The sequence below is a fragment of the Panthera onca genome, chromosome C1 (genome assembly GCF_046562875.1).
Source record: "Panthera onca isolate mPanOnc1 chromosome C1, mPanOnc1 haplotype 2, whole genome shotgun sequence".
In the NCBI taxonomy this organism is placed as follows: domain Eukaryota; kingdom Metazoa; phylum Chordata; class Mammalia; order Carnivora; family Felidae; genus Panthera; species Panthera onca.
This window is the reverse complement of record NC_138346.1, coordinates 216,544,306-216,559,153: the sequence shown is the minus strand read 5'-3', so window position 1 is coordinate 216,559,153 and position 14,848 is coordinate 216,544,306. Positions and strand designations below refer to the sequence as shown.

At 46.3% G+C, this 14,848-nt stretch overlaps 1 protein-coding gene and 1 non-coding gene across 17 annotated transcripts in view; both read left to right on the top strand.

Annotated features, from left to right (window-relative positions):
• Positions 1 to 14,848, top strand: part of CAMTA1 (calmodulin binding transcription activator 1) — an 852,124-nt gene that overhangs the window by 411,615 nt on the left and 425,661 nt on the right. For all 16 annotated transcript variants that reach the window (XR_013557729.2, XM_078452487.2, XM_078452488.2 and 13 more), the window contains one exon: positions 10,794 to 10,929. Coding sequence is in view for 15 of the 16 variants with exons in the window: in XM_078452487.2 (XP_078308613.1) it covers positions 10,794 to 10,929 (136 nt within the window). In the remaining variant the exon portion in view is untranslated. The remainder of the gene's footprint in view (positions 1 to 10,793; positions 10,930 to 14,848) is intronic.
• Positions 4,400 to 4,506, top strand: LOC132673961 (U6 spliceosomal RNA). Its single transcript, XR_009608294.1, has one exon. It is a non-coding gene; the product is annotated as a U6 spliceosomal RNA (small nuclear RNA).

The window sequence follows — 14,848 nt, the reverse complement described above, 5'->3', positions numbered from 1 at the left end:
GCCCATCCCCCGAGGTTGCCCTGGCCTGGCCCGTCCTCGGGTTTAGGGGGGCCTGCGGGAGACGGGTGGCACCCAGTACTCACTGCTGGGCAGTGCTGGTGCTGTTTCCGCCTTTATTCCGGAGAAGCACCCTCAAACGGAGGCCCTGGGGGTCTGCTCCTGTAGAACAGCACCAGCAGGTGCTGGCACTGACGCCCCGTGGCGGACGGGGGCTTCTGGGCACACGAATCTACCCAATCGTTTGTTTCTTGATAAGAAAGCCTCTTTTACGATTTTTCAATTTGCCCTTATTTTAATGAAAAGAAGCTGGGGTTGGACCGCCCAAGAAGGAGCTAATCAAATAAAGCAAATTGGTGTTACCTTCTCCCGGTCCCTATTATTTCTATGGCTCCAGCTGGAATTTATTATGAAAAGCAATTGGTTTTCATATCTGGCAGATAGCAGCCTGGGCCGGGCCTGACAGCCCTTTCTTCCCTATCATTCCATAAATGGCTTGCAGTGGCCAGGCTTGGGGGGGGGGGTACGGAGGAGGGGAGGACACGGAGTGCTCCCCACCAGCTTTCCTGCTCCTTGTCCCCCAAATCGTGCAGACCCTATAAACAAGTCAGAAGAAAACACCAGATTGAAAGTTAATAAAGCAGCTCCTGTCCGTGAGATTTGGGCTGTCGCCGTGGCTTCTTGGGGTTCCGTTTGGCATCCTATCAACCTTGCTGTGCTCCAGCCATCAATTACCACTCTCGCTGGGTCTGTGTGCAAGGGAGATAAGCAGGGGAGACATTCCTTTTCCAGATTCCTTTCCTCTCCTTGCAACAAAAGGAAGGGCTAAAGGAACATTTTAAATCAGGCTCAAATGATCCTCCCTTTATATGAAATGTTCTGCTGTGAGAGGAAACGTGGGCTCTGAAAGTGCCCTGGGTTGCTCCTAGAGAAGGAGAGAGGGTACACTGGGGCATGTGCCAGGGATTTGTAGCAAAATGCCAGGAAGGGGGGACAGTGGGCTGGTTCACTGGTTCTGTCCTTACCAGCTGTGTGACCTTGGGAAAGTTAATTCCCTTCTCTGTGTACTTCTCATTTGTAAGATGACAACAACAGTATTCGCCTACTACAGTTGTTGTGGGATTAAAATGAGAAGTGGGAGGGAAGGGCTTTGCCTGCATCTGACATTCGAAAATGCCAGAGAGGTGGCCGCTCTTGTCATAGCAGTTGTTGTCATGCTTATTATGGGCATTTTGAACTAGGCCATGCACTTTTTTTTTTAAATAATTTTTTAAAATGTTTATTTATTTTTGAGACAGAGGGAGACAGAGCGTGAGTGGGGAAGGGACAGAGAGAGAGGGAGACACAGAATCCGAAACAGGCTCCAGGCTCTGAGCTGTCAGCACAGAGCCCAACGTGGGGCTCGAACCCATGAACCGTGGGATCATGACCCGAGCCGAAGTTGGATACTCAACTGACTGAGCCACCCAGGGGCCCCTAGGCCACACACTTCTAATGGTGCATTTCAATCAGGTCATTCTGGGTTGGAAAGATCAGAAGGAAAGTTGTGGGCACGCGTGTGTAAGCGGCAGTGAAGAGTGGTGTTTCTCTTTTCTTAACTGCCCACTGGAACGGAGATTCCACACTGGCCTCAGGAACAGCATTCCTGCTCTAGGACACTACACGTTGTGCCTTGCCACAGGAGCCCGTTTCACATTTGGGGTCAGGTTTGGAGGCCATTGGAACTGCAGGAATTGCATTTCCCTCCACCTGGGCCCTTCTCTGTGCCTCCTGGTGTGAGGGTTGGGACCAAGGGCAATGAATAGAAGGGGAGGAGAAAGGGGGAACCTACCCAGGTTTGGGTTCTAGCTGCAAAAAGGGACTCTCTGGAGATGCTCACTCTTTAGAAGCCATCCAGACACTGCTTATGGAGTCTTACTGGGAATGAGGACATCATCCATTCTCTTCTCCAAGGGAAGCCACAGGGACACATTGTATGACTTCAGTGGGACAGTAGACAGTCAGCCAGAACAGAGCTGACAGCACAAAGTCAGCTGCCACTAGGCCAGGCCAGAAAGGGGCTGACGAGAGACCTGAGGAAGCCCATGGATGCTGGGGTAGCGGGCTGGTTCTCAGTTGTCTGCATGGAATTTCAGGTGGCTGTCAAGGTCCTGGAAGTGATCTGTTAGTGATAGGGGAAGGGAGGGTTCTAGGAGGAGGGCCATGGACCTGAGCTGTTTAGGAGACACTGATTTCTAAAGTTAGACTCAAGCACTGGAAAGAGTATCTAGACCATTCCTTTTGTAGGATTAACCTAGCGTTGGCTGCAGCCCCCTGTGGCTCCATAAATTCCTCTTTAATATCCACACACGAAACCTCTCAAGAACATATCCCCCCTCTGATCTTCATTTACTGATTGTCTTCAATGTACCTAATTTGAAAAATGTATTTTGCCTTAAAGTGGCGGACGAGTATGTGTGCCTCAGTGCTTATAGACAGACAGCCTCTCCCCTGGGTGAATTTTCTAGCGCACCCTACAACGTGCCATTTCATTACACCCTAAATCCCTCCATCATTGTCCCTGGCAGAGGCCCCTACAAAAAAGGGCCACATTTGTTATTAGTCATGAAGAACACATATTACGTGGTGGGTGGCCGGGCACCTCTCATACATTATGTCAGCTACAACAGAGGGATCAAGTAATTTGTTCAAGGTCACACAGCTCATAAGGAGTTGAGCCAAGCTTTAAGATGTAACCTAGAGCTCACTTCAAATCCCGTAATCATCTTTTTTTTCTTTAACTTCCTATAATGGAAAATTTCAAACATCTACAAATATAGACAGGCTAGTGTAATAAACTCCTATATACTTATCATCCACTTTCAACTGTAGTCAACACATGGCCAGTCTTGTTTCATTCACGTTTCCTCCTCCCACCACACACATTGTCATGAAGCATGTTGTAGACACTATACAATTTCATCAGTAAATGTTTTAGTATATATCTTTAAAATATAAGGTCTCTTTTTAAAAACATACTCCTGCACTACAATTATCACTTAAAAATTAATAATTCTAGATATCGTTAAACATCCGATCACTGTTCCAGTTGTTTCACAAACGCTGTATTTTTGTTTGTTTGTTTTTTACAGATTGTGACTGGTTGACACATCTCTTGTCTCTTTTAATCTATATATTCCTACTCTAGCATTCTCTTACTCTCTTTTTCACTGAATTCATTGAAGAATCCAGGTCATCTATCTGCCCTGTGGTTTCCCACAGTCTGGATTTTGCTGACAGCATCCCCATGGTTCCCTTTACCATGTTCTTCTGTCCTCCATGGACCTTATAAAGTGGTAGATCAGGAGGTCTGAATAATTTTAAATTCCTTTTTAAAAAAAATTTTTTTCCCCTACAGCAAAGTATTCTTCTATCAGGGACACATTCTATCTGGTTGTTTCTCTTTTGTGATGTCAGTCATTAATTGATGATTCATTAATTATTAGGGGTTGCAAAATGGTGATGTTTTAATTCTCTCACTTCTTCATTTATTGCCGGGAATACTTTTATAGAGAAAGTCCTCTCTTTTGCAATTTGCTAACTCAAAGGAACAGTTTATACAGGAAAGGTAAGATAAATGCCTGATTCTTCCTCCTTATACTTCTTCAGTTTTCAAAATAATGTATTAGGTCAGGAGCCTCCTCCAACAACGATCAATTAGTTTTTTGTTTGTGTGCTTTAGGTTCATTATGAACTCATGGATTTAAACATATTTAACGTTTTTTAATTCAAAGCAGTTGCTATTCTTATTGATGCTTGAATTGGCTCATTTTTGGTCAGTAGGAGCTTCTTCAAGTTGATTCCCAAGTCTTTTTTTTTTTTTTTTTTTTAAGTAGGCTTCACACCTAGTGTGGAGCCCAACAGGGGGCTTGAACTCACAACTGTGAGATCAAGACCTGAGCTGAGATCAAGAGTCTGACACTTAACTGACTGAGCCACCCAGACCCCCTGCCCCCACCCCCCGTGTCCTTTTTATATGATTTAAAATCTTTGACACAGCTCACATCATACTTCATGGTGAAACTGGTTGTTTTCCTCCTAAGATGAGGAGCAACACAGGGTTGTTTATTCTCGCCATTTCTATTCAACATTGTACTGGAGGTTCTAGCCAGTGCAATAAGGGAAGAAAAAGAAAAGGCATCTAGAATGGAAAGGAGGAAGCAAAACTCTATTCATAGGTGACTTGATTATAAATGTAAAAGATCCTAAATAATCTGCAAAAAAATTTTACTAGAACTAATACATGAATTTATCAAGGTCACAGAATACAGGATCAGCGTACAAAAATCAACTGTGTATCTATATGTAAGTGGAAATGTGTAAATGAGCAATCTAAAAATGAAATTTAAAGTAAACAATTCCAGTGCTCACTTTGGCAGCACATATACTAAAATTGGAATGATACAGAGAAGATCAGCATGGCCCCTATGCAAGGATGACACACAAATTCGTGAAGCGTTCCATATTTAAACAAACAAAAACATTAAACAGTTCCATTTACAGTAGCATCAAAAAGGATAAAGGACTTAGATAATTTAATTTATAAAGTGTGAAACCTGTACTATGAAGTCTTATTGAGAGAAATTAAAGATTTATATAAATGGAGAAGCACTCCATGTTCTGTGATTGGAAGTGATTAGAAGACTTGATATTGTTAAGATGGCAGTTCTTTCCAAATATATTTTTAGACTCACTGCAACCTCTATCAAAATCCCAGCAGGCATTTTTATTGTTGTTCTTGTTGTTGGTATTGCAGAAATTGTCAAACTTACCTTAGAAGTTTTTATAGGAATACAAAGGACCTCGAATAGCCAAGACAGTTTTGGAAAATAAGGGCAAGGTTGGAAGACATATAGTTCCCGACTTCAGAATTTACTACAGAGCTGTAGCAATCAAGACAGTATAGTATTGGCATAAGGACAGAAAACAGAGAAAAATATGAAGTCCAGAAATAAAGTCTTATGTTTATGGTCAATTTATTTTAATCAAACATGCAAGCATACTTCAATGGGGAAAAGGATAGCCTTTTTTTTAAGCAACAACAAAAACAAACAAACAAACAAACAAACAAAAATAGTGCTGGGACAATTGGATATCCATGTGCCAAAAATCAACTTAGGCCCTTACCTCACACCATACACAAAAGCTAACTTAAAATGCACCGTAGACTTAAATGTGAAAGCTAAGACTGTGAAGCTCAGAAGAAAACACAAGAAAAGTTTTCTGTGACTTCAGGTTAGGTGAAAAATAATCCTAGATATGATACTGAAAGCATGATTCATAAAAGAAAAAAATTGATAAATTGGGACTTTACCAAAATTAAAACCTTTTGCTCTTTAAAAGAAACCCATAAAGAAAAGGAAAGCCATGGGCCAAGAGAAAACATTTGCAAATCCATTATCTGATAAAAGACTTCTATCCAGATTTTATCAAAATAGCTCTTACAACTCAAAAAGAAGAACACAACTCAATTAAAAATGGGCAAAAGATTCAAATAGACATTTCACCAAAGAACTTATATGAATGGCTAATGAGGACATGAAAAGATGCTCAATATCATTAATCATTAGGGAGATGCAAATTAAAACGCTGCCACACACCCAGTAGGATGGCCATAATCCAAGAGATGAGACAATGCCAAATGCTGGAAAGGATGTGATGTTGGAACTCTCGTTCATTTCTAGTCAGAAAGCAAAATGGTGCTGCCACGTTGGAGAACATGCTGCCAGTTTTACGTTTATGTTCCCCGTTGTACCTGTCTTTCACCTGTTGTTGCTGCGTCTTTAATCATGCTTAGGGAGTTTTCTCCACTTTCAGGTTATAGAGAAATTCACCTATGTTTTCTCCTATAGTAGTGTCTGATTTTATTTACAACATTTAAATCTCAGGTCCATTTGGAATTCATTCTGCTCTACAGTGTGGGGAATAGATCCAACTTTATCTTTTTCCATATGCCAGTATCACTTATTAAAAAGTCAGTCCCCTTCCTCCACTGATTTGTGATGTCTCCTTTAGAGCATATTAATTTGCGGGGTGCCTGGGTGGCTCAGTTGGTTAAGTGTCCGACTTCGACTCAGGTCATGATCTCGCGGTTTTGTGTTCGAGCCCCACGTTGGGCTCTGTGCTGACAGCTTGGAGCCTGGAGCCTGCTTCGGATTCTGTGTCTCCCTCTCTCTCTGCCCCTCCCCTGCTCATGCTCTGTGTCTCTCTGTCTCTCAATAATAAATAAACATTAAAAAAATTATAAAGTATATTAATTTGCATGTGGAAGTGGGAATATTTCTGGATTTTCTCTTCTGTTCCCTTGGTCTTTCTATGTATTCACATGTCAATTCCATACTTCTTTAAATATAGAGGTTTTATAGAATGTGTTAATAACCTATAGGGCTAGCCTCTACACTTTGGTTCTCTTCATTAAAGTTTTTCTGGCTATCACTGGTGTTTTTTCCTTCCTCATAAATTTTGTAATAAGATTCTCTAGATCCAGAAAAAAAAAACCCTAATGGGATTCTTGTTGTCATTACATTTTGTTTATAGATTAATTTTTGGAAGACTGACATTTTTATGATTTTTGCTTTTCCTAATCAAGAACATGTTATGTTTTTGCATTTACTGAAACCTATTTTATCCTTTAGATTTTTATAGTTTTTCTCCTTGTGTTTTGGGAATGTCTTATTAAATTTATGCCTAAGTATTTAGTTTTCTTTTTTCTTGATAGCATTTACTGTATGATGTAAGACATACAGTATATATATGAAGAAGTCACCCATCATTCCTTCTGTCTCATTTGTGTGTGTGTGTGCAGTGTGTGAGTGTGTGTATATCACACACACACACAGACTGCACACACACACACAAACTATTGATTATGTATCTTAACTTTATACTTGCTGGTTTACTTTTGTAATTTTCAGTAGCTTTTCCATTGATCCCATGATCTTTTCACCATATTGCATGAGTGTTACTGGTTTTGCCAGCCATTCGTATCTCAGATAAAAAGGTTATTTGGCTAGAAGCCTCCCTCTAGAAGCATCCCTAATGCTCACGGTTTTTTCTTGATATTTCTCTGGCTGCTGCCTTGGAGGTCTCAGATTGTTTCCCTGAGGATCTCTTAGATGGTCAGCTTCAGTCAGGTTCCCCCAGGGGACCCTGAGATAGATAGACTCCAGTACAGCTTATTTGAGAGGCAGTCTTAGGAAGCGCCAGAGGGGGCATGAAGGTGAGAGAGGAAGGGGAGGAATACAAATAAAGGGCTCATGGGTGCGTCTGGGTGGCTCAGTTGGTTAAGCTTTGGACTCTTGGTTTCAGATCAGGTCAGGATCTCACTGTTCATGAGTTCAAGCCCCACGTCAGGCTGTATGCTGACAGCATGAGCCTGCTTGGGATTCTCTCTGCCCCCTCTCTGCCCCTCTCCTGCTTGGTCACTCTCTCTCTCAAAATAAATAAATACATTTTTTAAAAATTAAAAAAATCCCACAACAAATAGAGGGCTCTTGTCCAGCGGGTCTCCATCTGGGCAACTGGCACTTAGGCTCTAGAAGATCATATAGAAAACCCAGAGTCATCCTGAGTGTGGGGTAAGGAGGCCTGGAATTGCCTCAGAGATATCCCAGTTGTGGAGTGAGGGGGCCAGGACTTCACCCATCAAATCCCCACCCCCTGGGTGAGGTGTGCTTTCAGGGTGTTAAATCACCCAGTCAGGGGAGCAAACCAGGACTGGCCCCACCCACAATCTATGCTAAACCAGTAGACTTGGGGGAGATACTGGAGTCACCCTGAGTCCGAGTGAATCCTGCTCAGACACTCTGTGGCTACAAGGCCTTGGTTTTCTCATCTGTTGGGAGTGATGATCTTACCTCATCATGTTGTGGTGAGAATGCAAACAGCCTGGATAAAGGCACAGATACAGGTGTAGCTACGGATGTCGACGTAGGTGCCGATGTCAGCATCGATACACACGTGTGGTTGCAGATGTAGATAGAGATGCAGACAGACATAGACGCAGGTACAGGTGTAGACCTACAGACAGAGACACAGGTGTAGACACAGGTGCAGACACACACGTGGCCTGCTCCTCCCACACCAGACACTGATTGGGACTTGGTGGGATCGTTAAGTGGAAGGACTTCCGTCCCTCTTACCTGACTCTCTGTTGCCACTGCTGTGTGTCCTCAGCTCCATTTCCATTTCCCTGCTCTTCTCAGGGGGGTGCTGCCTTTATGCTGCTGTGAGATGTAGTAAAGCCCTCCCCTGGCTGGACCCCTCTTGTGGGGCCTAGTCCACCCATCCCTCCTTCCCTGGACCCCTTCCCACCAGCTCCGACTTGTTCTTGATTATATTCTGGGTTGGCAGCTCAGCCTCATTTTCTTCACGTTGTGGGGCCCCTCTGCGGTCTGTTTTTCTCTTTGCCATTCTTAGGACCCGAGAACTATGGAGGGAGGGACCTACCCCCATCACACAGAGCAGAAGCAAGTTCTAATACAATCAGAGTGCTGGATTAAACACCATTAGGTTGCTCATTATTGCAAGTTAAAATGACGACTCCATTTATTAAGGCCATTTAAGTTGGCCACTTGGGCTCCCTGCGGGATTATGTCCAGCTCAAAGTGTCGGATGACAGGGCCATTCTCACGTTCTCAGAATGCAAAGGGCAGGTCACCAGGGGAAGATGGGTTTCCTAAGGTGGGAACAGTTGTGGTTCTGACTGTGGACGTGACAGTATTCTGGGACGTTCACTCTCTTTGGGTCGTACCAGTCACGATCTGAGGACAGTTGGCCTGAACGCTCTGCTGAGGTTTGCCGATCATGTTTAGAAAGAGTGGGGCTGTGGAGCAGCTCTGCGTGTAGCCGTCTTGGCTCACGAGAAGCTGGACTGGATTAATGTTGTGTCTTCCTCAGCAGATGGGGTTCCTTGCACGCTCCCGTGGATGTCTTCATTCCTGCGTGGAGGGGGTGGGACAAATGCAGAACCATCTATTTGATCAGATGTGTTCCTTCACTTATTCCCGAGGCACTGGCCCTGAGCATAGTAGTTGGACTTTGGGGCCCTTCCAATGGTTTGGGTACGATGAGCAGGGCTGGAGTGGAGAGAGGCAGGCCCAGGTGGCCCCATGTTCCAGCCTCCCTGCTACCTAGAAATGGATGAATACTGTAAGGTTTTCAGTGCGGACTCGTAAGTGCGAGACAAACGGTCAGGTGACAGCATTGTGACAAGCCTGTGAAGCTATTTCCCAATTGTTTTAGTCGGCCACACTCAGGGAGGAAACCAGCACTGACATAAACCAATTGCACCATGATCGGCAAACAATGAAGTGTTGGGAGTCGCTGTTGAAAGTCTATAATTTCCAATGGAATTGCTGTTCAGTCAGCTCGCTGCTGAATGACACAGCCCATCTGGGTGGGAACTACAGTTAGCCTCTGTCACCCTGGCGTGACTCCCACCCCCTGCCCCAGACAATGTAGTAAGACGTCACTAGCCAGTGTTCTGTGCCTGACTGTGAAATGGCTCCTTGTTGGGGGAGGAGGAAGGAAAGACTGGGATACAGGCTCCTGCCCTAGGCCACGAGGAACCACTGTCGCAAAGACACAGACGCCCACTTGCATTGGAAGAAACCACCTCCTTTGCCTTGTACGTGTAAGGAGCTCTCACGCCAAGGCTAGGAGTGAGATGTGCCTGTGCTGGTCTGCTGGACACATAGACTCATTTGTGACCTCCCTGTGCTAAGGTCTCAGCCAGGGGTAGCATGGCCATGGGGAGCGAGTGACGTACTCTTTGCTTTCGGGGGGAACCTCAGTCTTCCTTGAAGGTTGAATCTCCCACACCTGCTGCTGCTTCACTCTGGAAGCGGCTTGCCACAGCACATGCTGCCAGAGGAATTTAGTTGTTTCTCTCCTTGGCGTTTCCAAACCAAAGTGCGTGCCCTCTGTAGCTGCAGAGGTGCGCGTGAACATCCTCTGCTCTCTTCGGTTGGTGTGTGACTTCTTTTAGGACAATTCACGCTTCTTTTCTGTTTGTTCTTTTGGAATGGCACAAGAGTGGCCATCCCCTCTCAGCGTTTAGCGAGCGGGAAGCCAACGATTTTCCTAAGGTACAGTGGTCGTGGACCAAATAGACAAATTTACCTGACAGGGCTGAGCCTTCTGACAGCCGAAGCCCAAATGTGAAAGAATCAGGTACTTAGCTGGCTTGAGAAGAAGCGCTATAGATGTTCCTCTGAATCTTGCAGTGATCTAAACGCGCGCAATGAATCAAGAGCGTTTGGCCTGGGCGACTAGTTCTTCCATTGGTCTGTTCTTAACATAGTCACCTAGCGTCTGCGTTAAACTTATTTATTTCCTAAGGCTGGGTGATGGATTGAAAGATGTGTAGAAAATCTTTCTACAAGAGATAAGATATTGCAGTCTGCCACAACCCCCCCGGCTCTTTTTGCTTTCTCTTGCTGTTTTTCTACTTTTCAGCACGGAGCTCAGGCCCCCACATCGTATATCTTGATTAGATGGTGGATATTACTAAGGGGATGTTTTTTAAGCCTATCATTGACACATTTAATTCATTAGGTACCAAATCCACAAGCAAATTTTGGCTGGCCATAAAACATGGTTAATCCAGGGAGCTGCAATAAAAGGTGAAAAATTATGTTCCGGCAAATGTGGAATATTGCTTTTCTGTAGAGACTTTTCCTGGTCCACGATATCTTTCTTCATAAATTTTTCTTCTGCTTGGTTCTCTTGGTAACTTAACCATTTGTTGTTTCCAGACCACAGAATGGCTCAATGATCCTCTACAACAGGAAGAAGGTGAAATACAGGAAGGATGGGTATTGCTGGAAAAAGAGGAAAGACGGGAAAACGACCAGAGAGGACCACATGAAACTCAAGGTCCAGGGAGTGGAGGTAAAGGGCAGAAAGGTTCTCTTGTTCCACAAATGTTGTTTCTGGGCTGCAATGACATGGGATCGCTTTGGAGTAATTTGCTGCCAGTCACCTCTGTCGAAAGCATTTCTGTTTGCCAAGCCCCCGTTTGCTGTTTTTTTTTTTTTTCTTCCTTCTTACCCAATAGCCTCCGTTCAAGTTTTCCGTAAAGCCAGATTTAACTAAAGCAGTCCTGTTTCTTGGGAGTCCTTGGTGCATAGACTGGGATTTGCAAGGTTCCTGCAGAACCCTGTGTTGTATCTATCACGGAGAAGGCTGCGGGTGCATTGAGAGTGTGCAGGTGTGAGGGAAGAAGGAGCCACGTAAAGTGTCTCCCCATCCAGGTGGCCTGGACCTGCCTTTGCTGAGTGGGTCCCTTGGGATCTGGTGATCTCCGACCAGAGCCTGGCTTTACTCCCTCTGCTGGCAGCCTCTTCCATTTCCTTCTGGGCATTTCAACCTCAGAGAGCTCGGAGGTGTTAAAGATGAACAGTTGGGGTTCTTGTGGCTGGGGTGGAGGTGGGCGCTGCTGGGCACATCTTGGGATCTGTGCACCCTTCGGTTTGGATCCTGGGGGAAGGCAAGGTGCAGTGTGGTGGTTTTGCTATTGTTCTGAGACCACAGGCTCCGACTCTCGGGTGGCCATGGACACTTTCTCCTGGGGTCCTTTCATTGTTGGAAGGCCTAAGCCGTGTGTCACAGCGGTAGAGGGAGAGGGTACGAATCGTGGTACATTCGTGGCTGCTAGTTAGCGAGCACACACTTCGTTGCATTGCTTGATCCTCGTAAAAGATCTTCCCGCGAGGATGGTGCTGTCTTGGGTCAGGAGCCGAGAAGGTAGCTTGTGATCCACCCGGCAATTCGCGCGGGTCAAAGAGAGAGATCCTGGAGTCCGCTGGTGTGTTGGGTCCCCTAGCATGCCAGGATTGATCACCTGGACGATAAGCCCTCTTGAGTTCAACGGCTCACACTCCAGGCCGACATTCTTCGTGACACACTTTATCATTATGACTTTTCCTGTATTAATCATGCGCTTTTATGGCTGTTAAAAATAGCATCCAGTGGCTTTTATTATATTACCCCACAGAGAGAGATAACTTCTGTTTTATGTTTTTGTGGTTGTTTTTTTTAAACACCCAATAACAATGCTTTATGATGATGAGCAAAGAAAAGCCCCAATATGAGAAATCCCACTTTTCCTATGTTCTCCTGTGTTCAGTGTTTGCACAGTGTGGCTTAATCAACTCACGAGACATTAAAATGCGGATCGCCCTGAATGCACTCCTATGGACCCCGGTCTAGGACCGATTGGTGATGGGGCCAGCAGATCAGCCCTCGAGGGGCCCGAGGGCACGGGGGCTGGGCTGGGTGGGCAGAAAGTGAGAAGCGTGGTTGCGACTGGCACAGGACTCTTCCCGGGACTACCAGGGTCTGTGGGAACTCACACCAGCGCTGCAGCAGACGGCCCCTGGGCCTGCAGCTCTCTGGCACAGTTCGTCTTCAATAACACGTAAATCAGGAACTTTGGGTTGTAAGTAGCAGTGGGGTGGAATTCTTCCTCAGCAGCAGCTCAAAAGCCTGGGGCAAAACAAAACAAAACAAAACAAAAATCCACAGTGCTCATTTTCTTCCCATGTTCTAAATTAGAATTGTCGCTGGATGGAGTCAGAATGATTGGTGGTTATTTGTAGACCATATTTGTGTTTGGAGTTCTTTGTGGCTCACGCTTGCAGTCTCGGGTGCAGACACCTGTATGGGGGAGATCGAGACCCTCGGAACGCAAGGGCAGGGAACGGGCCAGACAACGAGGGGTCTCCGAAACCTGCCGAGCATCAGTGGCGGTGGGGAGTGGGGATGGGAGACGGGCTTAGAGACCCTTGGTCAGCAACACGAGGTGTGTGCTCTCCGGCTCTTGGAGAGTGAGGCCACCCCAGGCAGGCACGTGGTGTGGTGGCCTCTTCCACTCAGCTCGCAGGTTGTCCCATCGAGTCAGTCACTGAGCACTGACTGCGGCCCTACTCTGTGCAGGGCCCTGTAGTGTCCACAGGGAAAACAGAAGCCATGTTTTCTGCCTCAGAGACTCATGGTCAAATTAAAGAGGCGGACATACCTGAAAGTCACTGGCGGCTGAGAAGAACAGAAGCCTGAGCCTTTAGGACAAGTGTCCAGAGGATCCCAAATGGACTGGGATGACCAGAGAGGCTTCCTAGTGAGGTGGACGATCAGCCAAGCTCTTGAAGTTGGGTAGGACTGTGTGCGTTACTTACATAGTCTATCTGGACTCCCCCTTTTCACTTAGCGTGGTGGTCTGAGCTCTGTCTCTGTTGACACTTACCCCTCATCCCTTTTAACTGCTCTATAGTTTTCCACTGCAGGAGCATTCGAGCCACGCCCTAGTCAGTGCCTTTTTAGACTCTGTCCAGCTTTTCAGCATCACAGTGCTTTCAGGAGACATGTTCATACAGGTCTGCTTATACACGTGTGCAGCCCAGGCCTGCCGGAATTGGTGGGTGTGAGGCCTTAGTGTCTTTCATTTTACTGGACACTGTGAAATTGCTCCCAAGTGGCTGTGCCAATTACATGCCCAGCAGCACTGAGAATTCCCATCTCTTCTGTGCCCCCCCTGTACACAGATGGATGAAAGACAGTGCCCTGTTCAGTCTGAATGGAGTCTGTCTTAATTGTTTGTGGGGATGAGCACATTCTCATGCGAGCAGGTGTCCTTCGTGATGGATTGTCTACCACAGGGCATGGTTTTCAAACAGCCCCAGAGAAAGACCTCTTTGGCAAGGGCTGCCCTCACCTCACTGCACATTTCCTGCATTTGCTCTGGTCTGGACCAATGGCCAGGAAGCCCAGAGGTCATGTGGGAACAGTGGGCAGGTGGTCCTTTCCAGCCAGGGAATTGCCATGCGACACACATGAAGCTTTGCATCTCATGGATCTTGGAGCTGTGATTTTCTACCACCTCAGCTGGTTTCCTCAGTTCAAGGGCATGATAAAGATATTTGGATCTACCGTTTAACATATCACTTGCTGTAAGCCTTCCCTCAGGCCAGGAAAACTGCCAGCCCTGTCCACGGAACCGCTCAGCAGTCCGGCTTCTTTTGTTCTCGGAGGCTGGGGCCCTAGGAACACACGGCAACTCAAAAGCTCATTGATTTTCTCAGCCAGGCACAGGATGGGGGCAGCCGCTTTTGAAGCTGACGAGCTGTTAAGTCCACGATTAGTTGTCTTGTCTGTAAGCCACGGAGAAGCCAGCTCGATAAGGTTTCCAGGGACGACAAAGGTTGGCAGGGAGGAAAAAGAAGGTGGTTGTGATGTGATGTCAGCGTTTCAGGAGATGAAATCTTAGCAGGCCTGAGGTTGGCTCTGCACCCCAGGGACATTCGTGCCTGCTTATCTGGAGCCTTGATGAGGGTGGGAGCTGTGGGGGTAGGAGACTCCCTGAGAGGAGAGGGGGAGATCTGACCTGTCCCCTGCCTCCAGTATTGCCACACCCCGGGTTAGGTGAGGTGGGTGGGGTCTTTGGGCCAAACTGGAAGAGTACACGTACTTTTCAAGATCCCAGAGCTGTCCTCTGGTCCCAGAAGCTTATGGTGCTGTCTTCTGCCTGGTGTTCACACCTCTCTCCTGAGAGTGCCGGGTACAGAACCCAGGCCAGCGCTTGCCTGTCTACCCCCCGACTCCTTAGCTGCTAGGGTTCCACAACAGACAGGAGCCACACACACTTAGTGTAGCAATGGCCGCTGGCTTATGAATCTCCTCCGTACACACCAGCTACACTATCTCATTCAACCCCCATCGAAACATCTGTCTAAAGTACGTATTATTATCCCCATATCATAGATGAAAAAATTGAGCCTCAGACAGAGTTGCTCCCTCCTCGTATCCTGCCACA